The following is a 24,987-nucleotide window of genomic DNA, read 5'->3' as shown; positions in this document are numbered from 1 at the left end:
TATTTGATTTTCTACCTACTAGTTCTGAAAAATTACAAGAATGATTACATCATACCCAAACTGAATTGCACACCTCATGATTTTTCAATATAAATTTGATTCTCATCCTCACTTGTGATACTTGAACTAATCAACACATAAGGAACTTCCCAAATTATAAATATGAATATTATGTATTGTAGGGCTGAATTCAACTTCGCAAACTTGATCGTATAATTTCAAATTAAACTTTACCTATAATGCTAAATGAGGTTTATTGAAGCATTTCTTTCTTAAATAAAGGAACATTGTTCTTGGTAAACCTAAACAAACTAGAAGAAATCACCTTAATATATGAAGATTTTGGAGACATGGGAGGTGCTATAGGTGCCCGACGTAATTGATGTAGGCGCATAATTTACACATTAGGACTCCTAAAAATTTGGCTATAAAATGAAGACTACTACAATTATGAAGGGCGCATTTTGAACCTCATGTAGGAGGTAAGGGAATTCAATCGTCCTGTGGGCAAAAGCAGCTAGTAACAATAACAAGACCAATAGTGAAAAGTGCCAAAAGTATTACCACTAGACAAGGCAACAGTGCAACTTATGCAGAATCAGATAACATAATTCAAGATGCACCAAAACGAGTCATGATAAACGGCACCACAATTATAATGGCGCATCACGATATAGCATTAAACGGTTGTGTTGGAGCATCTGTTGTCCGCGACTAAGAATGTTGATCTAATGGTGGTTGTTAAAGATGGAGTAATCAATGATCATTGAGAAATGAAGGCACAATATACATATACATAAGTAACACAAGTGGATATAAAAGATGGAGCATGTCTCTCCCTTGTATTCCTTTCACATGAATGCTTCCCCAAGGAGTCCTCCCCTTTGCCGACAAGTAGATAGAGAAGAAGGAAGGAAGAACAAGAAGATTAAGAATTTTATTTTTGTTTTTACTTTTTTTTTTTTTAGTACAGGTCGTGAGACGAAGGGAGAGAAAAAAACGACGGGGTGATAAATAAAAGTAGTTTAGTTGGACTTTAAACCCATAATTCAGTTGCCTTTAGATAGTTATTTAGTTGGATTTTAGACTCGTTTCTGAAAGAATTTGAATTTGGCGATTATCGTGTTTATCATATCTCATTGATGTATCAATGTTTCTAACAAAAAAACAAAGAGTATACTCAACCCGCTCTCTGGGACTCCCACTTGAACCGTCTGTGAGATAAACAAGAGTTTCTCTCTCCTCTCACATGTTCAGTCACGTGGCGAGAGAAATCCTTGTTTCTCATAGGTTGCTCAAGCGTGAATCCAAAGAGACGGGTCAAGCTAGGGCGGATCGGGTATATCTCGGGCTTACCAGCGCGGCAATGAAACGCGGGAGTCCCAAAATACGAGAATCAGAGCGACTCCAATAGAGGCGAAGAGGAGCAAAGAATTTGATAGTGAAAACTAGGAGCAAGAAAAACCCTAACCAGATATGGCGGAAGGAGCTCCTACTCATACATCATCATCCTCTATCAGGTTGATGAATTTTGTCTCCGAGGAACAGGTAGGTTTCTCATCTACTAAAACCCTAATCACATCACCATTCGTAAACCTAATTCCTAAATCAGATAGATCATAAAGTTTCTTCATTTTTGTTAATTTCAATATTGCAGTTAGATGAATCGAAGAAAACTAGAGGGGAACGAGCTGAGGATGGAACTGCTCAGAGAGATAGAGCACTCTTTGAGGTTTGATTTCCCCCCCTTCTCCCAACAAGAACCACATTGACAATGCTATTAGGTTATTATTATTGTTTGTGAATTGACCTTAGGTACAGTTCTTGTGAATTCATTCTTGATTGAATCTTTGTTCTTTTAGATTTTGAAGGATAATAAGGACAAGAAAGATGCAGAATTTAATGAAAGATTCAAGCACAGTGAGTACTTTAGTTTTCTTTCCTTTTTTCTGCTATGGTGCTTTAATAATGCTTCAAGATGACTAGTACATGTGGTTAAACTGTTAATTGAACTAACTAAGTTAATTCGAATACCCTAAATTGGGTAGAGAGAGAGTTTCTAAGCAGATGAATCCATATCAATCTTATTTACCCACGAACGTTTCACTCTTCTGCATCTTTCACGAGGGTTGTTAGAATCAGTACATGTAAATAACTGCCATGCACAGGATTTCGTTTGAGAACGAGGTTTGGTGTGGTTAAAAGTTAAAACATTTCAAGCAACAGTTGAGTGGTAAATTATGATAATCGAATTTGTCATGTGTAACAAGTTTTATATAAAAAAAATTGTCCGTGTCATTTAGCTACCTAATAAGTTCTGCAGTAGATTCTCGGATTGTGTATACATTGATTCCATATCATCAGTATTTGTAGGTTAACTAAAAGTGTGATGCTTTACTTCGTTCAATTTCAGGACCACCTAAGGCACTGGATGAAGATGAGACTGAGTTTCTAGATAACCTAGAGATGGTAAGCTTTGGTTAAGAAGGGAATTCATTAAATTGGTAATTGTGCATGCCAGCAGCAATGATTATGACTTCAAATTGCTGCTTAGAAGTCTTTGTTTCAACTGAGAAAGAATATGTTTATTGCTCATAATGACTAACTTTATAACGCTCTTTTTTTTAGTTCCACTGCTTTGTATTTCTGTTTCAAACTGTGCTCATTCAAATGTTACTGATAGTTCAATTTGGCCTTTATGTTATAGATTTAGATTGAAAAACGGTGATTTGTTTGATCAATATAAAATCTTAGAGAAGGAAAGAGAAATAGCCAGAGAAAAATACATTTGATGACGTAGTAATAGGAAGAAACAGACCTACATGAGCTGTTTCACAAACTGTACAGGCAAGGTTTTGAAAATGGTTAGTATTTTGAATTTGAGATGTATTATCAGCAAGCTGTAGGTGTGTCAACTGCACGGAAAAATATTATATTCAGGTCCTTAAAATGGTTAACGTTTTGAGATGCCAAATTGACAATACAACTACTTGTAGCTTACCGTTGAAAAAGTTATCTCAAATTTAGTGGCATGTGAATATCTCTTCATCTGCTATTTGCATGTACAGTTCGGTTTCAGATAGATAGCTTGAAACTGAAAGGGATTTCCAAGTTAATCTCACTGTGACATGTTATACTTTCAGCAAAAAATGTGTCAATCTTCTTTTAGTCTGAAACTTAATTGTTTCTTTCTAGTCAAGGAAGGAATATGAGCGGCAAATCGCAGATGAAGAAAACCAACAGCTCCGGAGTTTTCAAGTAATTTCCTAGCTATTATGTCTTCTGTATATGGTATGATTGTTCTTCTTCCTTGATTCCTCAACATATATATGTTCCAATTTTAATTTCAGGCAGCAGTGGCAGTTCACTCTACCACTCTATATGAGATCAAGGAAACACCCACTGTCCCTAAGGTTGAGGTGAGCCATCAGTATTTACATGGACATGTAGCTTATTCTCATTGACCTTGAATTCTGTAGTTGTGCTGTAATTTCATAAACTAGACGTAAAACCAATCATGTGAAATTAGAGTAAATAGACATGTATTCTGCTAGAGCAAGTTTAGCAGAACTTCTCAAACATAAAATTACACAAAAAGAGGTTTGAATGTGAGGGAACTGAAACTCTGGGACAGCGAACTGAAACTCTGACACACATCTTTTGCGGCTTGCGAACTTGAATCTCCTGCATCCAGTACCCTTAAGAAACCTCAAATTAGTGGCACTAGGAACAAAGATGTTGTTTTCAAGTGCTCAGAGTAGTCTTGTCAAGCATTAAAACATCATTTGTGCGAGTTTGACGTATTTAGTGGACTTGATAAATTCTTCATGTTCTTTTTTGCTTGGGCGTAGGAAGTGAAGCCACTGAGGAGGAAAACTCCACCATCAAACCCATTAAGTGGATTGATCATTAAAGTAAAACCACAAGCAAAGAAAGCAAAGACAGATGACACAAGTACAGAGAACCCTTCAGACAAAGTGAAAACACCAAACGATGGCGATATGAACAAGTCTAATACTCCTCCCTTAGGTGCTCTTGCTGGTCTAGTGTCATATAGTGATGAAAGCGACGAAGAAGAAGATATCCGGTAGCTCAGTTTGTCTCCAACAGCCATGTAATTCTCTCCTTTGCTTTCCATGTATGTATTTGGAGAAGTTTATCTATTTTCTTTTCCTTTTTCTTTATGAATAGTTCCCAAACTGGTTAAAGATTTAAAGTTGACCTCTTCTGCAAAGATTTGATTCTCTCGAAGACTAGATGCTGCTACTCTTTTTTTTTTTTGCATAAATCAGCAAGGATGCTACTCCTTAGTCCACTCCTAGGGTAGGGTGGGATTATGGCCGGGCATAGCATGAGCGGTAGTGGATGATTCCAACCCCTAGCCCTAGATACAAACAGTTCAGTCAACCGCGTTATGTTAGATTTAGTTATCTGCGTACTTACAAATGATGAGCAAAGGTATAGCGAGTGTTATATAGGTGCAAACAAAGCCTTCAAAGTGACTTCAAGCGCTTAAGAAATCATATCATTTCAAAATTGAGATTAACAAAAATTCATCTCTAGTTATCGAATAATTTACCTACTTCCCGTGACGAGGACAAACATCACATCATTACCTCTCATATCTAATATAGGTAATATAGATAGATAGATGAGTAAGAGAAGTAATGGTTAGATTTGTAGGTATTTGAAATGTCACAATTAAGAAGCTTCCGAAGCTAAAGAAACAATAATATTGTGCGACTCCTCTCCTTATCGAAGATACAGATAGGATCACAATGATTTGACACACCACCACCAATCACAATCTACATTCTTATAAAACAAAGGCGACTCCACCAAATTTTTATTTTCTCCATTTCTCGATTCGACTCCCATTGCGTAGATCTCTTAGTGCATTTAAACCCTAAAGTTAGTATCAATCATATATTGAACGGAAGCATTTCTAATCACTCAATCTGAGTTGAATCAGTTAAACAGTTCCTTTCCTATATGAGATAATGAGAAACTACACATACGTGTCTATATATATATAGAATCCTTATCTTAGTAAATTAACTACTCAACTACTTGTACTCTTGTTTGTGTCGGCATTTCTTTAGCCGTTTATGTGCTTGTAGTACTCTTGTTCGTTTTTAATGCAATGTTTCTCATCAAAAAAAAAAAAAAAAACTACTCAACTACTTTCGAATTTTTATATGCAAATTATTAACTTCAAGAGAGACTAATTTAGACTAATTTTTTATTTGAAATTGTCAACGGGTTGAAGGGCCCGACCCTTTACACAACTAATGAATCAGAAAATGACGAATGAAACAATAAGAACTTATAAAGAAACATATCAATCAGCAAATTAAGTATGCCTAATTCTAATTACACCCCTCTGGTCATCTCTCACTAGCTTCTTTAATTCCTCAGGCATTGCTTCTGGGGTCATCTCAATCATTCCATTTGCGGGCTTCATTTTTGAGAGGTAATCTGCTGCCTGGTTTATTTCCCTATACACGTGCATAATAGAACACTCCTCGAATTGCTCCCATAATAATTTGATTTCTCGGACCAATCTCTTGATCTGCCACGGTGGTGGTTTCTCTGGGTTTGTGAGGATAGAAACAGTAAGCAAAGAATCTGTTGCTATCTTGACCCGAGTTCTACCATATTTCAAAGCCAATTGGAGCCCTAACCGGACTCCATGCATTTCATGAGTTATTACTGACTCTCTCATTGTAATGGCTGCAGCTGCGACAATCGGATCTCCATTATAATCACGCAATATAGCACCAAAACCTCCATATGACTAATGAGTATACTTCACACATATACATAATATATTACTCGTCGATAACAACTCATTAACCGAATAATTAACCCTACAAAACTTTGTAAAATGAATGACCTAAAAGTAAAGATAAATGTTAAAAGTAGTTATACTTCTTCTAAACTTTTATTGTTATATTACGTAAAATGATGTCATGGTGTTGTTCTCTTAAACATTATTTTCCAAATTCTCACAATTACTCTACTTGTATTTACAAGTACGTCAACTTCTTATACAACTACCTCGTATCATGTAGTCAGATAATTAGATTCCGACAAACTAGCTAGAGACCTCAAGGCCTCAACGAGTCTCGTTGGAGCCCCACCCCGACCCTTCCTATCTATAAAATATAACATAACTACTCTATGTATAAACAAATCCTATATTATGAAAATCATACTCATAAGATTTCAGTAGACACGTTGTTGTGATTTGTGAAACCTATTATAGTTAAGCAGTAACATATACATTTCTCTACCAGAAAGACCATTACGAATCCTATAAGTTATATCTAATTTTTCTAGATAATCCCAAAAGCTCAAATTAGTATAAAAGGAAACGTGAGATATAAAACAAGTCCTATATATTATATTGAAAATTTTGTCTTTGCTTTTATCCTATTGAACTACTTGGAAAGGAGCTTTTCATCTTCTTGCAAAGATTGATCTCTTCCTTTATAAAATCAACACCATAGAGGGACAAATAATATATTTCTCCCTCTCTCAATTTGTTTTTATCCCTAGCTCTATCTTTTTCGAAGAGGTTTATCAAACCTCTAAGGTAACTAACTAATTGTTTTTTCTCCTTTTTTTTTTTCTTTTTTTTCCCCTTTTTTTCATTTGATATTTTGATTATTGGATGTCACATTTTTTTTATTGCTTTCTTTTTCTTCTCATATTCTGGTTATGATTTGTTCATACATATTTGATCGATAATCCTAACATCAGTTGACGAGACTCAGATTTACAAGAAAGTACGGAAAGGAAAATGTAGTTTGTTTTCATGTCAATATAGTGCAATAATACTGCAATGTCTGTAATGTCTATGATTAGTATAAAGTTTAATCAACTTTCTTGTTGACTCCCTACTTCACTTCAAACCTTATAATTTTATAACTTCAAACTTTCAAAGAAATCTTAGATATTGAAATGATAAATGAATTGAATATCTTATTATTATAATGTTGGTGGGAGAGAAGTGTTCAATAGAATTACAAATTTTCAGCTCTATTATTGTGTTGTTGGCAGGGAAACTGAATTGGATATGCATTAGAAAGTTTGATGGATTGGAAACCAGAAACAGAAATCAAGTCTGATTGATTCACTCTACCACCATAAACAAACAAAAATACATAAAAGAGTAAGTACTTTGAAATTATTATATATATATATCCATATATTAATATAATGGTTTGTTATTTTTGAAAAGAGAAGCCGAGTGAGAAAATTAAAACGGTATTTTTGGAAGCTTTAGAAAAATATAATCGTCGATGAATTTTTAATAAAAAAAAATAGTGTCTTTCTTTTTTTTTTGTTGAAAAAAAGAATAGTGTCATATGAAAGAACTTTTAAAAAGCAGTTATCTGGGTGCAAACGTATTTTGCTAAAAGCAGGGACCTGACAAGAATTTTGTGTTAAATTAGGAGGCATTAGGAATTTTCCATTGATAATGCTTCAAGTTATCTTCTTTTATCTTTATATATCTTTAGGGATTACTTTGAGGCAAATCTAATTAATCTCTACCATTCTTTTTAGGCATAGTAGTAATATGATTAATCATGGGCTTTTCTTAAGGGAATCCTTGCTTGTGGAAAGAATTTTAATTTTTGGTGCTTTTCAGAGACAACTTTTTTAGTCTAAAGTAAATATATCACTTCAAACAGACCAACCGACTAAAGAAAAATAAAGTAAAATAAAACAAGATCATACTTTAAGACATTTTACCGAAAAAAAAGATATTCAAACGTTAAGACATAGTAAAATAATAAATAAGATAATATTAGTAATAAAATTAGACTATCTACTCACTATATGTCTAAACAATGAATTAACTAGAAAATGATTTTATATGAAATTGATTTTTATATCCAAGAGAAAATAACATCAAAACGATATTTTAGGTTTTACTTTGAAGCATTTTCGTTTCCTTACGAACTAATTTATGCAAATGATGGTTCTTTAATTTCCTTGAAAGATAAGACAAATAATTTGTGCTTTAGACATGGGATAAAGGGCTAATCATGATTATTTTTTGTTTCAAATATATAAATTAAGCAAAAGAGCTTTTGCTTTTATTTGTGTATTGTTTATGGCACTTTGATTTATAATAATGAAATGTTAAATCAAGCTAATGAGTTTTACGAGAAAACTAATTGAAAGCTTAATATATTACTGTAATTAAGTAGAATTATTTGATAATAATATATGGTTTAGTAAGTGGTGCAGGATTGATCACTAATTACAAGAAATAAACTCATACTTCAGCTTTTTTCTAGGTTTTATGCTATAGTTGAATCAGATCTGGATTAGAGGTGGTCAAGGAGTCAACAAACCACAAGTCTAACCATTCCTATTCATTTAAACAATGATACAAATTATATCCATTTACCTGTAGTACAAGAAGGTTAGGTACACGAGGTTATAATCAGTGGCCGCTGAGTTGAGCCGATTATATAATCTCAACTCTTAATTGGAGATAAGAGTTTTTTTTTTGAAATTAGAGATAAGAGTTTAAGAAATGTAATTTTAATCGTTGAAGATAAAGTTAGAATGTATCTTCTCAACCTTTAAAAATAAGGTTGAAGAATTTAATCTCTAACTCTTGGAGATAAGTTTGAGAGGTGTGATCTCAACCATTGAAGATGAGGTATATTCTGAAAAAGATACCCTCCTCTAGTCCTCTCTAATTATATAGATACACAATTTCATGCACTATTACAAAACATCGACTTTTGAATTCATTCCAATCGACTTAAAATCAATTCGAGTAAACCATTCAAACAAGTAAAATATTGTGATGTAGTTTAAATTTGACTAGAATTAATTCAAATTTCGATCAAATTCCATATTTAATCAAAGTAAAAAAAAAAAAAAAATTGTTTTAATTTTGTTGAACTTTAGTTTCAACAGTTTTCTAAAGCTAAATGTTTTGAGAAAATAAGAAAATTTTCTAGAGAACAAAGTTTTGGGTGGAAATAAATTCTTTTTGTTTTCTCCGAACACTACCTACTTTCAGGGGCGGAACTAGAATTTCATGATAGAGAGGGCAAGCCTAAAGTCTTTATAAAGTAAAATTCTATTTATAATGTGTATGGCAAGATACAATACAAGACAATTTTTTAAGGATAACTTTTCATATCATAAATTTTACATTTATCTTAATAATCTAACTAAAACAATAGATGTAATATTTTGATTTACAAATTAAAGTAGGATTGTATAAATCGATAGCCAAAAGTGTACCGAAATAATATGATCTTGTGTAGCAATCAATCTCTATTAAAATGACACATGAAATCAAAATCAAAAGAAAAATTAAAAAGGAACTAGTATGCTTGCAATGGGATTTGAACCCATGTCTTCCCCTTGGAAAGATAACTAACTCCCCACTAGAGCTAGGGTGAACTATTGTAAGCAGTGGCAGGGTTCATCTAATATGTGGAGACCAGGCCAGGCAGCTACCCAGCCTGGTCTCCACATAGTTCCGTCCTTGCCTACTTTTAATGTTTTTATTTCTTCTTCCTCCATCTTCCTTCTCACCACCATCAACTCTGCGCAATCACTAATTCCGACTATCATCTCTTTCTTCCCCTCTCTCTCTTTTCTCTTTTCTCTCTTTCTCTCTTTCTCTTTCTACTCTCTTGCAATGGTTCCGGCAAAGGGGGGGACCCTTTCGCCGGAGCCCTCGTCTGGTAGAACCAGACTACTTCGCCTGGATCAGGGGTTCTGGACTCCAGGTCCAAACGAAACTTGTATGGATCTAGAGTCCAGATCCAGACGACCTTCGTTTGGAAAACCAGATGAAGGAATCCTTCCTTCGTCTAGTTTTCCAGACGAAGGGAGAGAGAAAAAGAGAAAAGACAATGATCTGTTGTCGGTCGTCGCCGATCATCTCCGGAGTTTTGTAAATTTTTTTGAGTTTTCCACCTTGTTCCCGAAAATTTCTTGTTCTTACCGACCTTTTTCTAAAAGGTGAGGGTCAATCTATAACATCCGAAAATGGTGGTATGTATGCCCGGCCAAATCCTGACAGGAGTACTTGGCCGGGTCAGATCTAGTGAGAGAAAATCAAACAATCTAGACTGGCATACTATCACAGTATCACCTCCGTTACTGTATCTCAAAATTTTTACTTTACCAAATAACTGCAACAGGCCAACCCACAAAATAGTTGGTGGACCATATCTGATGTCTGACCAGAGTTTGGACCTTATATGAACCCTAACTCCTAACCTAAAAGAATAGAAGATCAACAGTAAATAATCGTCATTATTGAGTAGACTTGACATAAGTCAAGACAGGGTTGAAAGTGGGTTGGCAATTTGGCATAGCCATAGGCCATAGCTGGGGTGGGGCTTAGTAGAAATGGACAGTTTGGAAAATGGTGAATTTGGGCATTTTCAGACTCGTGATACCCGACATTCTTCGAACTTGTACGATCATAAAAATGTACAACAACACTTGAAGACAAATGTTTTTGAACAACTTAAAATTTGATGGAAAATGAATAAATAAATAATAAGCATATGATTAGTTGGTAGACAACTCTGTTTCCATGTGACAAGTGACAGCTTCAATAGCCATGTCCCACATTATTATTACTAATCCTACTTAATTAAACTATTAATCCTATACCACTCACAATTACTACTTAATCATCTCTCTTAACTCTTTCTCTCATTAAACATGTTGTTATTCAAAATGTTGATCAACTCGATTGCAAATTTAGACACTGAATAACTAAAACTAGAAGAAGATTCATCTGTTAGCTTGCACACTGTCTGTTTCTTAATAGATATATTCAATTTATACAAATTATACCGTTGTAAGAATATTTCATTTTTTTTAATTGTCAACGTGTTTCGAACTGTTGATCTCTAAAGTTAAAAACGACACTTCTTACCAAGGATTTTTAGCTTAAGAGAATTATACGGTTCAAACAATTATAATGGCGTAATTATGGTATAACAAGTAACAAGCATTTTATATATTACAATATAAATTGTGGTAATAAATTTATCAGACTTCTTTCATGTTGTTAGATTTTATACTTCTTTCATTAATGGTTAATTTAGACAGCTATCGTGCTTATCATATCTTAATGATGTATCAATGCCTTGTAATGACTAATGTAAATCGCAGTACATATCTGAAAAGAAAAACATAAATCATGCATTTGGTCACTAGGACCTGCACTTCCATGACACACCAAAAGTAAAAAATGAATCCCTAAATTCAGAGTTGGGGTCCTCTAAAATCTTGTCTACTCGGATTTTGTTGGGGCTGATTTCATTTTCATAGATCTGACTTTTTTTGTCTTGTACTGTCTCCTCATAGTTCTAAATATTAACCCCATTCTTGTTTAATTCTTGGAAACTCAATTAGAACATTTTAATTACTCCCCCTAATCATCATCATCATCATCATCATCAACTCAGATTCAGAAGACCCACTTCTCATTTCTCCTTGTTTTACTCACCACGTTTTTTTATTTTTAATTCTTCTCTGAAACAATGGAGAAAATCCCATAAATTTTTTGTTTACTCACAGTTATTATTATACAGGAAGAAGAAGAACTCTTTGAAAACGAAGTAGAAGAAATGAAGCAAGAAATTTCATCAAGAACATCAGAAAGTAAGGTCAACCTTTTAAATACAACAACTCCATCTAGATTTAGACCATCTTCTAAACTTGTTAAAGATTCACCAAGATCAGAAACTGGTAATGGGGTTTCTTCACCAGGGTTGAAATCAAAATCTAGGTTAGTTCAACTCCCAACAACTGAACCAAATAACACTCAAAAAGTTAGAAGAAGTCTTGGTTTAAACAAACATAAATCAAGTGAGGATCAAAAGGGTAGGGAAATTCAGGAAGTTAAAACTCTGGGTAGGCCTGGAAATCGTTTAATAATCGATCAATTTTCGAGACCAAGGCGAAATATAGACTCGACTTTTAGCAAAGATGGAGATGATTCAGATGGGAAAATCAAGGAATTGGAAGGAAAACTTAGTACTAGTGAGAATTTGGTTCAAAATTTACAGGAAGAAGTTTTGGGTTTGAAAATGGAGTTGGTGAAATTGAAGAGCTTGAATGAAGAGCTGGAATTAAAGAACATGAAGCTTACTGAAGAACTTTCTGCAAAAGAATCATCTCCTTCTAGAAGTAGTTCTCAGGTTAGAGCTGAAACTCCTATTTTGCTTAGTGTTTTGACCTAATTCTGCTTTACTTTTGTGGAATTTGATGATATCTTTTGAATTATGAAATACCCATTTATGAATTATAATCAGCTTTTTAGATTTGGGTCTTCAATACTCATTGGTTAGTTTTCTGATAATTTGTTTGCTGAAAGCCTGAAACCAAATACCCAAAATTTTCTTTTAGTACTAGTTTCAGTTTTCATGTTGAGTTTAGATGGTTTTTTAATATACCATTTTAGTGAAGAAATCTCCTTAGAGTTAAAACCAGAGATTGAATTTGTTTGAAACAGAACTTAACATTCATTAGAGTTTGATTTAAAAAGTATATGATTATATGTTTTTGATGAAGAGGGATTCGATTCGAGAGAGGTCCGAGTTTAAAGATGTTCAGGAACTCATTGTCAACAAATTGGAAAACATAGAAATGAAGAAGGATCTTGACATAAAAATGAGCTCGGTTAAGATACCATCTTCAAGTTCAACTAGAGCTGCAGAAATTCAACCGAAGGTTCAGGAAAATTTGGCGGCTCCGCCACCTCCTCCACCACCACCACTCCCTCGTCTTCCTGTCAAATCAGCTACCTCCCGAAAAGCTCCAGCTATTGTTGAATTTTATCACTCGTTAACGAAGCGTGAAGTGAAGAAGGAACCAGTGGGAAGTGGAAAGCAGAGATATCCTGTGGCAACTAATGCTCATAGCAGCATTGTTGGAGAAATTCAAAATCGTTCATCTCATTTGCTAGCTGTAAGTATTGAATCTCTTCCGTGTGTTTTTCCTATATATATATATATGGTTCGGCACTGTTTAATGCTAAAATGAAATATTTTTGTAGATAAGAAAAGATGTGGAGACAAAAGGGGAGTTCATAAATTCTCTTATTGAGAAAATTCATAATGCGGCTTATACAAATATAGATGAAGTTGATAAATTTGTGGAATGGGTTGACTCTGAACTCGCATCATTGGTATGTTTTCAAAACCTTGACAAGAATAACATATCTTTTATGATTTCTAATTTCCTTATGATTTGCTTCTGAAAGATTGATATCAGATTGTGATAAAATTCTCGATGTGTTTGTAATATGATGACCCGAAAATGATAATATAATTCATTGGTTGTTGAATGGTAGTGGCTTAAGATTATTTAAGGAGGCAACCATATTTCTGAATCACTAGTTGAATCTTTACTGATTTACAGGCGGATGAGAGAGCAGTGCTGAAACATTTCAACTGGCCCGAGAAGAAAGCTGATGCCATGAGAGAAGCTGCTATTGAGTATCGCGATCTTAAGCGAGTAGAAAACGAAGTTGCCTCTTATAAGTATGACTTCTACGTGCCATGTGAAACTTCCTTGAAAAAGATGGCTACTTTATTAGACAAGTAAGTGGTGTTATCGAGTAAATTCTCATTCAAAATAAGCAACAAAGAAAGCATAAAAAGATGCAGTTTTGTGTCAGACCCGTGTGCGGGATTTATCCCACATTCTTCGGTCGTCGTTTGGGTCTGAGATTGACCCGTAAATTCAAGACTCTTTTGGACAGTGATATGACATTACAAGCGGTTTCCGTTTGCTTACAAGAGACAAGGAGTGCTATTTTCCTTTTTTAAGTTACATTCATTATCTTCATTCTGTGATGTGATTCAAGGTGCGAGAGGAGCATACAAAGGCTGATTAGGTTGCGAAATTCAACAATGGTTTCTTTTAGAGACTGGAAAATCCCTACTGATTGGATGCTTGATTCAGGAATGGCTAGTAAGGTATGTCACTTCAGTTCGAATGATTGATCTTGATAGACGAATAATAGACTAAAAAATGCAGATTCTTGCTTGCCTTAAGAATCTTGCTTCGATTCTAAGATGGTGAACTTATAATAGTCATTCTTTTCAAATATAACATACTTGAGTTCATTGTTATACAGATAAAGCAAGTTTCGATGAGGTTGGCAAAGATGTACATGAAAAGAGTATCGATGGAGTTGGAATCTATTAGGCATTCCGAAAGAGAATCAACACAGGAGGCTCTCTTGCTCCAAGGAGTTCGGTTTGCTTACAGGGCCCATCAGGTAATTCAAGACTCAAATGTTTCAAGTTTCAACCCTTCGATCGTGGAGGTCTGGCTGAATGTGTTCTTGACACTGAAGACTAATGTGTTGTATTTTTCTTTTCTTCTGAATTTGATTCGCCTGACTTGTCTGAGTACGAGTAGTGTGAGACTTTTGTTCAGGACCATGATAGGAATTTCTTATTGTTATAGACAATAGTCTCTTATTTCAGCTTATTTTCTGTCTGACTGAAATTTACCCAAAATTAGGCAGAGTCAGCCGTCCAATAAGACAAACCCATGATCCAGACAAAATGTTGAAATCAATTTCGAGTCCGTTCATACTTCATATGTGAATTTGAAAAACAAACACAACGTAACACTAAGGTTTCCTCTTCTTTAAGTCGTTATCTGTTTTACAACGATGTAGAAATAAATTTTTGTGTCTGAATGAATATGTGCAGTTTGCCGGTGGACTAGACTCAGAGACGATGCGTGCTTTTGAAGAAATTAGGCAGCGAGTGCCTGCACATATGGGAGGAGGATCTCGAGCATTAGTTGCTTCAGGTTTTGCATAATGAAGAAAATAATCATCTCCCATTTTCTCGATAGTTATGTAAAGAAAACCTTATTTGCTCATATTTTGTTATTCCTCGTCATAGATTTGTTGTTAGATACCGAGTATAAATCTATAATTTTCCCTTTTGTTTTTGTTGCATTTTGATGCACGAGTACTATGTTCATCGATAGCTTATGGAATTGATAAAAGAGTTCTAATTTTACTAATCTAGATCGATTTATTTAGAACAATTATTTTCTGTGTTGGTAAGCAAGTTCTTTTTTCTTACACAGTCAAATATAAAATCAGGCTCAGATATACGAATCGTTTCAAATCAAATTTCAGAATGTTTGTTTATATTTGATACTTGGTGTCTTATTTGTCCAAATGCTTGATTTGGACCAGTTGAATCTCTTCAAGTTACAAAAATGGTTTGATAGAAGTACTTCCTTGTTGGCTCCCTATCTGACTTCTTTGCCTACGTGGTGAATAAGAGAAATGGTACGCCTTTCTCCGACGGGAAAGACTAAAATGTCCCTTGTACGAGTTAAACAATTTAGGTTGTCTATTTGAGTCAGACAATAACTTAAGTCAGACATTTCAGATTCAGATGATTCAAATTCAAGTAATGAGATTAAGAAGATGATTGAGAATTGGGACAAGAGATTATAGGTTTAGAAATGTTCCTTCCGTCAAGTAAAGAAATCCTCACTCCATTTTAGAAGTTTCCCTTTTCTTATTTCACCCACCATTTCTTGACTTGGCAGATCTCTCTTTCCGTGGCACAATATAAACCGTAGATCTTCGTACACATAACATCTAACGTCCAAACTTCACACCCAACGCGTGCCGAGTGTAAAATTACATGTTCATACGTGTGTCTATATCCAACCGTCACGTGACTGTCTAAACCGTCAGATTTCTTACACGTGTTAAAACGGTTACTTTGGGCCCGCTACTTTCCTTTTTTTAGAAATTCTTTCTCCAACTATAAATAAAGGTAAAAGCAGAGCTTTATTTGTTTTTCAATCAGTTTCTATTCCTGATATTGATATTCCTCTCTCTCCTTTCAAGCAATGGAGATATCTGGTGTGATTTTCCGTCCAACTCTGAGATTTTCCGGTGGTTTTTCAGATACCCATTCTCTTAAATCTTCTTTTTCCGGTGGATCAATTGGTGCACAGGAAAGGGTTTGGTGTGGAATTCGATCAGTTTGCTCTGAAAATAGAAAGTCTTTGTGGGTTTTGAATTCTGGGTTTTCTGATAAAGGGTATGGTGTCTATGTGGGAGGTGGGAAGAAGAAGAAGGAAATAGTGAAGAAGGAAAAGGAGAAGAAGGAATTAAAGAAGAAGACAAAGTTGGTTAAAGGGTTATGGAAGAACTTATCAATGTATTCTGAGATGGGTATTTTGGATACTATTGATGTTGATGATTCAATCTCCACAGAGAAAGAGAAGGCGATTTCGGTAAGATTTCTATTATTTTGTTATTGTTTTGATTTTTGTTTAATTTAACTTCACTCAGATTTTAGTTCTGTGTCAGATGGGGTCTGAATTGATACTACTTAGTTGGATTGGTTCTGAATTGTGAATGATTTTCGATTTTAGGTCTATTTAGTTTAAATTAGTATAACTTATGATGTGTAAGGCAAGTTACTAATAATTGATGTGTTTCATTGTGCAGAAAGTACTAGAGATATTGCTAATTCAATTACTTCAACTAAAAGCTGAAGAGAAGGAGATAAAGAGAAGGCAAAAGGAAGAGAAAGCAAAGTCGAAAAAGGCTATATTTTTGGAGAATATGAAACCACCACCCACAATGGATGACACTGTTGAATCATCATCTTTATCATCTTGTTCATCTTCAAGTTGTTGTTCTTCTCCAGAAGAAACTAGTCCTATGGTTACCAATACAAGGGTATCATCCCCAATTGGAGAAAAGAAGGTTGTAGAAGTATTAAAAGACGAAGATGATACGAGGTGTGAGGGATCAAGTAGCAGTACTACAACTAGCATGAGTAGTGTGGAAATGGGGATAACTTGTTGTTCTTCTTCTTCATGTAGAGGGGAGAAAATTGAAGTATGCATGGGAGGAAAATGCAAGAAAAATGGAGCAGAAGGGTTGATGGAGGAATTGAAGAAGAGGGTAGGTAATAGTGATGTTGTTGTTGGATGCAAATGCATGGGTAAGTGCAGAAGTAGCCCTAATGTCAGAGTTGTTTCTAAGATGAGTAGTGAAACAAGAAATGAAGGATCATCATCAAATGATAAAAGTAAAAATAGTTTGTATTTTGGAGTTGGGATGGATGATTTAGATGCAATTGTTGATAATTTCATGAGTGGTGGTGATGGGATCAGGAATGATTAGGTTTTCATGTCTCTGGTTAACTAATATTTTTATCAAGAACAAAATTTATTCACTGACTAATGTATTTGTGTTTATATATGATATATCTAATGAATGAAGAAAGAGTTACTACTTTAAATGTGCAAATAAGCATCTAATTTTTTTGATCTAGATATATAACCACAACCTATTCGGCGCAAAAAAAATGTAAACAGAGGGTGCGTCGGAGAACAATCTTACTCGAAAGACATTTCGATCTGGTCCAACTAATTCAAAACAAATGCGACAAAGATTGACGTTACTGAAATAGAGCTCTGAAAAGTTAATTTAACTTTTCACTGCCTTTTGGTGCAGTGGTAGGACATCCCTCTTAAGCCCATAAGGTCTTGGGATGGAGTCTCGGCGGAAGCAATTTATCACCAAGATTTATCTCATGTAATTTATGCACTAAACAAAGTAGATATTGTCAGGCTTTAGGCTCTATATTGTCAAGCTTTAGGCCTCTTTAATTATTGGTTTAACTTAGGCGGTTATCGTGCTTATCACATCTTAATGATGTATCAATGCCTTGTAACAACTAACGTAGATCGTAGTCAATTTCTCAAAAATAAAAAAAGAAAAGTTAAATTAACTGAGCTTTAAGCTCTAACGGAAAAAGAAAAATAAGGTATCATTTCGGCATTTTGTAAAAATAGGAGACCATGAGTGAAACCCATCATAGATATGGGGGCCAAGCGAAATAACCCTAGAATTTATGAGAAAACGGAAAACTAGATTATACTCCCATTCTCCCATTAGTCCATCCACCTTATCTTCCTCAAGGTCTCGTCTCTTCCCTCCACAAACTAGATCCCCTCAAATTTTGCAGAAATGAAGAGCGCCCCTCTTTTAGAGAGAGAAACTATTCAGTCTAATTACAACCAAAGTTGTCATTAATTTGGATTTCCACTTATTCTAACCAAATTGATTGAAATTTCTGAAATAATTTCTTTATTTCCATAAAAATGGCGGCAAAACCATTTGGGATGCCTACTGTTAATAACTCGCTTCCATCAGTCTTACCATTTTCAACAAAATCTCTTCTCTTCCCAATCAACAACAGTCAAAGACTAGAAATGGGTACTTCTTTTTTGGGGGAAAAACCTCGTCAATTATATGAAATTGGGGCAAGATTTAGTAATAAAAATAAGGGTTTAAGGAGCGGGCGAATGAGAGCAGTTGCATCTTTGGGAGGTTTACTTGGTGGGATTTTCAAAGGGACTGATACTGGAGAGAATACAAGGAAACAGTATGCTGCAACTGTTAGTTTGATTAATGGGTTAGAAACTGAGATTTCTCAGTTGTCTGATTTGGAGTTGAGAGAGAGAACTTCCATTTTGAAAGAGAAAGCTCAAAAAGGAAGCTCCTTGGATTCTTTGTTACCTGTAAGTATTGATTTTCTCACTCTTAAACTTGCTACACTGTTAATTTTTTCTTGATATGGTAGTTTCAGATTCTTTGTTGGTTAGGTTTAGAATTCAAAATTGCAGTTTAGAAAAAAATAAGTGGTGGGTAATTTGTCTTCCAATCTATCTCATTTTCTTTGATCATTTATGTTGTATGTATCTTTGTAGAATTATAATGTACTTTGTGTCACTTAATACCTATATTGGGCAGGAAGCATTTGCTGTTGTTAGAGAGGCTTCGAGAAGGGTCTTGGGTCTTCGTCCTTTCGACGTACAACTAATAGGTATATTTACTTATCCTTATAATGTTGCATTTGAATCCTCTTTCCGAAATTTTTCGTGACATGAGATATTCTAAGGTAATGAGATTAGGCTTCTATTTTAGTGGTCTTAAACCCATTTGAGTAACTCAATTGAAGGGATGAATCCAGGTTAGGATTTAGGTTTATCTAAGAGGTACAAAGCTCCTAATATCTCTTATGTGATTCGTGGCCTCGTGGGTGATTAAACCAGTTATGCCCACGAAGCCTCACCCGAGGGTACACCTTGTGGATATTCTTTGTATTTAAGTAAAACAAGAGACTAAATTTTTGTTATGACGAAGAACTGACAAACTAGAAAAACAAGATACTCCCCTTTACACTGATAAACTCCCTTATGAGACCAGGCAAACATAAGTAAATGGATCTGGCCAAAATTTTGGTTTTCGAGTTAGATATTGACCCATATTCAAGGCACTTTCAACAGTTTTGTTGTTCACGCAGGTGGTATGGTTCTTCATAAAGGAGAAATAGCGGAAATGAGGACTGGAGAAGGAAAGACTCTTGTTGCTATTTTACCAGCCTATTTGAATGCTTTAAGTGGGAAGGGAGTACATGTTGTTACAGTTAATGATTATCTTGCACGGCGTGATTGCGAGTGGGTTGGTCAAGTTCCTAAATTTCTTGGAATGCAGGTTGGCCTAATCCAACGTATGTTTTTTTCTTCTATACCGTGTTTCTTTGTATTTTTCTTAGCTTGAAGTGCAAAAATGACCTATCGATAAAATGTTTATGTTGGCAGAGAATATGACAAGTGAACAAAGGAGGGAAAACTATTTGTGTGATATCACATATGTCACCAACAGTGAACTCGGTTTTGATTTCTTGAGAGACAATCTTGCCACGGAAAGTAAATTTTGCCTTACCTACTAATATCTTTTTATGGCTTTCTACTATGAATTACTTTTTTCTTATTGCATTTATTTTGTTTTACTCATTTACTTCACATTGAATACTTTTCTTCTGGCGGAGAACTTACCGGTTCTAGTGGCATGTGCAGACTGTTGATGAGCTTGTCATGAGGAGTTTTAATTATTGTGTGATTGACGAGGTTGATTCCATACTTATTGATGAAGCAAGAACTCCACTTATCATCTCTGGACCTGCAGAAAAACCAAGTGAGCAGTACTATAAAGCTGCAAAAATGGCTACAGCCTTTGAACGAGATCTCCATTACACTGTAAGAGACTTACATACAATCAGTCTAAACCCCAAAGAAAATTGCTACTCTGGGAACATTGATCCAAGGATCTGGAAGTCGCATACTTTAGCTTCCTTTCATAGGCAAAGTTTTTTGGAAAAACATAGCCATAATTTTGAAGTCAACTATGAGCCACTACCAATATAAACCATTAGTTCACAAAGTAGAAATTAAGATTTCTCGATATTTGTTTGGGTTGCGTTTTCAGGTTGATGAGAAACAGAAAAGTGTTTTACTCACAGAACAGGGTTATGAGGATGCTGAAGAAATTTTGGATGTGAAGGATTTATATGATCCCCGAGAACAGTGGGCATCTTATATAGTAAATGCAATCAAAGCTAAAGAACTCTTTCTCAGGGATGTAAATTACATTGTTCGTGGAAAAGAGATTCTTATAGTGGATGAGTTTACTGGTCGAGTCATGCAGGTGAGTAACTACTCCAGTGCTTTTTTTCTTCAAAAGACGATTTTGATTTTTTTTTCATGCTTTCTGTCGTGTTGATTTTACATGGTATGTCAGGGGAGACGATGGAGTGATGGACTCCACCAGGCGGTTGAAGCAAAAGAAGGCCTGCCGATTCAAAACGAAACTGTAACACTGGCATCTATCAGTTATCAGAACTTTTTTCTTCAGGTCGGGAAGTTTTGTCCTTATAACTCATTAAGGAATCACTTTTAGTTTCTCTCTTCACTCTCCGAAATTCCTGTCTTGGTTTTGCTGGTAATGCAGTTTCCCAAGCTTTGTGGAATGACTGGCACTGCAGCAACTGAAAGCACAGAATTTGAAAGCATATACAAACTTAAAGTAACAATTGTTCCTACAAACAAGGCCATGATAAGGAAGGTCTGTTTTAGATTTCTTTCTTCCCTTTTAAATTGGATTATGTTATTGGTTAAGAATCTTTATCGCCTAATTAAGTGGTTGTTTCTTTTCAATATTCTGCGGTATAACATGTCTTTACTTTTATCTCGATTTCAGGATGACTCAGATGTAGTTTTCAGGGCAACTACTGGTAAATGGCAAGCAGTTGTGGTAGAAATTTCCAGGATGAATAAAACAGGCCGTCCTGTGCTCGTTGGTACAACTAGCGTCGAGCAGAGTGACATGCTGTCAAAACAATTGAAGGAAGCTGGAATTCCTCATGAGGTATGACGTATGATTAGTTAATCTAAATTCGTTCTGGTAAAACCGTTGGTGGAAATACTTCATTTTCTTTTCAAAATGGCAATATCGCGAAGAACAATGTGTGCTTTTACACACACACACACGCACACATGCACACACGCACACACCGCACACACTGCACACACCGCACACACCGCACCACCGCACCCCGCGCCCCGCACACCGCACACACCTCACACACCGCACACACCTCACACCACACACACTGCACACACGCACACCGCACACACTCACACCGCACACACTCACACCGCACACACACACACACATTGCACACACGCCCACCGCACACACACACACACCGCACACACACATTGCACACACGCCCACCGCACACACACACACACACCGCACACACACACACACACCGCACACACACACACACACACACACCACCCACACACACACCAAATGTGTCTACCAAGAGAGCAACAAAATAAGTGCTTTTATGTATTGACTGATTAAGAAACCTGATATAAGTATTTTCATCTCCAAAGGTTCTAAATGCAAAACCAGAGAATGTAGAGAGAGAAGCAGAGATTGTTGCACAAAGTGGTCGCCTTGGGGCAGTGACAATTGCTACTAATATGGCTGGTCGTGGAACAGATATTATCCTTGGAGGAAATGCAGAGTACATGGCGAGGTTAAAGCTACGTGAGATACTCATGCCGAGGTATCATCTCATCGTATTTTGCAGCTTCGTAGTTATGTTCTTTGAACAGATACTTGCAAGTTTACATGTTTCAGTAAAGCTTGAAGTATACTATTTGTGGTTTCTAATGTGAGATGAATCTTACAGAGTTGTCAAGCCAACAGAAGGAGCATTCGTGTCTGTCAAGAAAGCTCCCTCAAAAAAGAGTTGGAAGGTTTGTTATTTATCTTGGTTAGTTGGTTTACTACATATAAGTCACTGACTTGAAACTTTTCATATAACTATTCTTAAGTGAATTGCAGGTCAACGAGAACTTATTCCCATGCAAAGTGTCTAAAGAGAAGACAACTTTGGCTGAGGAAGCAGTAGAGTTAGCTGTTAAAATATGGGGTCAGAGGTCGCTATCTGAGCTCGAAGCAGAGGAGCGACTCTCGTACTCGTGTGAAAAGGTATCAATCATTTTTCATATTATTAGATTCTTACTGCAACCTAAACACAGAATGTGATGCAGACAAATACGAAAAATTTGTAAATGGTGAGATAGTGAATCTCACTAAGTTGATCTGGAATTTCATTAGGACTCCTTTGAGCTTCTACTCTTTTACTTTTGCCAGCTTAAGTAGCTCCATGCCTTAAAATATTATGTGATTATGAAAATTGTAGGGTCCTATTCGGGACGAAGTACTAGCTAAGTTACGGGGTGCCTTCACAGAAATTATCGGTGAATATAAGATCTATACAGAAGAGGAACGGAAAAAGGTGTGTCTATTATGTCCTTTTTCTTGATAAACATTTTAGGCACTCTATAGTCACAACTAACTCAGTTATACTGCAGGTTGTATTGGCTGGTGGACTTCACGTTGTGGGGACAGAACGCCACGAATCTCGTCGAATTGACAATCAGGTTAAATGTCTCAATTAGCTTAGGGTCAAGTTGTATTATGATCTAGGACTCCCTAAATCCTAAAAGTATGTGAGAATGTAATAATTGTGAGAATGTAATTATTCAATCTGTTTGATTACAGTTACGTGGTCGAAGTGGCAGGCAAGGAGATCCTGGAAGTTCGAGGTTCTTCCTCAGTCTGGAGGACAATATATTTCGAATTTTTGGTGGTGACCGGATTCAGGTCTGGCATTCTCTCGGAGTTTATTTGTACTTTATTAGGATATAGATTCTCATATGTGTGTTCTTGACTTTCTACAATTTAGGGGATGATGAAAGCTTTCAGAGTTGAGGACTTGCCAATTGAGTCAAAAATGCTAACGAAAGCCCTAGATGAGGCGCAGCGGAAGGTGGAGAACTATTTCTTCGATATCAGGAAGCAGTTGTTTGAGTATGATGAGGTTCTGAATAGTCAAAGAGATCGTGTATATACAGAAAGAAGACGGGCACTTGAATCTGAAAACCTACAATCTCTTCTTATTGAATATGCTGAATTGACAATGGATGATATTTTAGAAGTAATATACGAAACATTATTACTCTTTTTCAATTATAGCTGTCCTTGTATCTTTAATCTAATTTTCTTGAGATACTTCGACCGTTCGACGTTAATAGGCTAACATTGGTGCTGATACTCCCAAGGAGAGCTGGGATCTTGAAAAGCTCATTTCGAAAATTCAACAGTAAGAGCCTTCAATCTCTAGTTCTCTACTACACAACTCATTTATTAGTTCTTATGTCGTTAATCTCCTAGTTGAAGGCTAATCTAACAAATGGGTCTAGTTATTAGCTCCTAGTATTAAGAGAAATCCAAATCATCGGTCATATATATCTATATACATATATTAGAACTTCTTTTGATGGACTATATAATCATACACTAACAAGTTGTCCTGCGTCAGATATTGCTATCTATTGACAGATTTGACACCAGAGTTATTGGCTAGCAATGGTTCAACTTACGAGGAGTTGCGGGGTTACCTTCACTCTCGTGGTCGTGATGCATACTTACAGAAAAGGGTAAATATAAAGATCTTTTCCCACTTAGATATATATCTGGAAGTTATGTTTAACGACCGACTAACCCTAACATGGAAACTGACAATTGGTCATTGCCCCACGTGTTTGTGGACTTGTCCATAAACTTCAATTCGTCGGTTGTAAGATTTTATTCTTTAGATCTTATTCACATCAACTATAGGTTATTTAAGGTTATATAAGCAACAACGTATGACGCTAGGTTATGGAGTTCATTACAGATTGTTCACGTTTACTTTTGGTTCTGGAATAATGTTCAGGATATTGTCGATGAAAAAGCACCGGGCTTGATGAAGGAAGCAGAGAGGTTCTTAATTTTAAGCAACATCGATCGCCTTTGGAAAGAACACTTGCAAGCTCTCAAGTTTGTCCAACAAGCTGTGAGTTTACGAGGATATGCACAGAGGGACCCTCTTATTGAGTACAAACTCGAAGGATACAATCTCTTCTTAGAGATGATGGCCCAGATCAGAAGAAATGTCATTTACTCTATTTACCAGGTTCTTAACATGACTTAAATATCGTGAAAGCATCGAGCTATATTATCCCTCTGTAAAAAGATAATCTAGTTACTATTAGCTGTGTCTGAAAAAAATTCTTTCTGCAGTTCCAACCAGTATTGAAGAAGGACCCGAAACAAGAAGATGACAAACCAAACAAACTCCCGGCAAATGGAAAGGCTAGCAAGAACTCCAAGCCAGAGCGAGTTGCAGAGGCATCTTCATAGTCTGCCAACTTCAAGGTACCCTCCCGTAAACCCGTCCATCAATTAGTAGATTTGTTACAAGTTCGAAGATGGCAAAAGAAGATATCCAGTATTCGTTGACCAACTGATTCTGTGCTTGTAGAAAGTCGATAACGTGATTTTTGTCATATATTGTAAAATGAGAAGATTTCTTTACTTATCATGCTTCTAAAACAAAGAGCATTGCCTTGTATCAATATGTTATACCATTTGAATTATTCAGAGATATGAATTTAATGTAAAGGAAGTTCTAAAAGCGCCTCCCCTCTAATGGCGTA

The 24,987-nt window shown here is 35.7% G+C and overlaps 5 protein-coding genes across 7 annotated transcripts; 4 read left to right on the top strand and 1 right to left on the bottom strand.

Annotated features, from left to right (window-relative positions):
* The first annotated feature begins 834 nt into the window (after positions 1–834).
* On the top strand, positions 835–4,234 carry LOC147569029 (uncharacterized). Its single transcript, XM_086655496.1, has 8 exons — positions 835–1,174; positions 1,316–1,548; positions 1,658–1,732; positions 1,863–1,920; positions 2,414–2,469; positions 3,196–3,258; positions 3,351–3,419; positions 3,852–4,234. The coding sequence occupies exons 2-8, from the start codon at positions 1,477–1,479 to the stop codon at positions 4,089–4,091; spliced, it is 633 nt and encodes a 210-aa protein (XP_086511622.1). The 5' UTR covers positions 835–1,174; positions 1,316–1,476; the 3' UTR covers positions 4,092–4,234.
* Positions 4,235–5,353: 1,119 nt separating this feature from the next.
* Positions 5,354–5,698, bottom strand: LOC147569028 (uncharacterized). Its single transcript, XM_086661619.1, has one exon. It carries the CDS (start codon positions 5,696–5,698, stop codon positions 5,354–5,356), a length of 345 nt encoding a protein of 114 aa, XP_086517745.1.
* A 694-nt stretch (positions 5,699–6,392) lies between these two features.
* LOC147569027 (hydroxyproline-rich glycoprotein family protein) lies at positions 6,393–15,060 on the top strand. Its single transcript, XM_086655483.1, has 9 exons — positions 6,393–6,598; positions 7,066–7,177; positions 11,601–12,209; positions 12,583–12,978; positions 13,067–13,198; positions 13,432–13,613; positions 13,880–13,991; positions 14,153–14,296; positions 14,739–15,060. Exons 3-9 carry the CDS (start codon positions 11,637–11,639, stop codon positions 14,850–14,852), a joined length of 1,653 nt encoding a protein of 550 aa, XP_086511609.1. The 5' UTR covers positions 6,393–6,598; positions 7,066–7,177; positions 11,601–11,636; the 3' UTR covers positions 14,853–15,060.
* A 790-nt stretch (positions 15,061–15,850) lies between these two features.
* LOC147569026 (diacylglycerol O-acyltransferase 3-like) lies at positions 15,851–17,318 on the top strand. Its single transcript, XM_086655482.1, has 2 exons — positions 15,851–16,299; positions 16,517–17,318. Exons 1-2 carry the CDS (start codon positions 15,910–15,912, stop codon positions 17,198–17,200), a joined length of 1,074 nt encoding a protein of 357 aa, XP_086511608.1. The 5' UTR covers positions 15,851–15,909; the 3' UTR covers positions 17,201–17,318.
* A 640-nt stretch (positions 17,319–17,958) lies between these two features.
* AGY1 (Albino or Glassy Yellow 1) lies at positions 17,959–24,965 on the top strand. 3 transcript variants are annotated; one of them, XM_086655477.1, is made up of 20 exons: positions 17,959–18,603; positions 18,836–18,908; positions 19,389–19,595; positions 19,687–19,790; positions 19,945–20,124; positions 20,354–20,572; positions 20,666–20,779; positions 20,876–20,989; positions 21,125–21,292; positions 21,829–22,004; positions 22,131–22,197; positions 22,286–22,432; positions 22,647–22,742; positions 22,819–22,887; positions 23,009–23,110; positions 23,193–23,444; positions 23,542–23,609; positions 23,829–23,946; positions 24,225–24,464; positions 24,572–24,965. In XM_086655477.1, exons 1-20 carry the CDS (start codon positions 18,184–18,186, stop codon positions 24,689–24,691), a joined length of 3,054 nt encoding a protein of 1,017 aa, XP_086511603.1. In that variant the 5' UTR covers positions 17,959–18,183; the 3' UTR covers positions 24,692–24,965. The 3 variants fall into 3 exon arrangements, with proteins under 3 accessions (XP_086511603.1, XP_086511602.1, XP_086511604.1); XM_086655476.1 differs by having other exon boundaries at positions 20,876–21,292; XM_086655478.1 differs by having other exon boundaries at positions 18,019–18,603; positions 19,389–19,579; positions 20,876–21,292.
* The last annotated feature ends 22 nt before the right edge of the window (positions 24,966–24,987 follow it).

The sequence above is a fragment of the Eschscholzia californica genome, unplaced genomic scaffold (assembly GCF_041429995.1).
Source record: "Eschscholzia californica isolate CP2 unplaced genomic scaffold, dmEscCali1.0.p SCAF_1, whole genome shotgun sequence".
Taxonomy (NCBI): domain Eukaryota; kingdom Viridiplantae; phylum Streptophyta; class Magnoliopsida; order Ranunculales; family Papaveraceae; genus Eschscholzia; species Eschscholzia californica.
The sequence above is the reverse complement of the archived record's forward strand: the minus strand, read 5'-3'. Positions and strand labels throughout refer to the sequence as shown.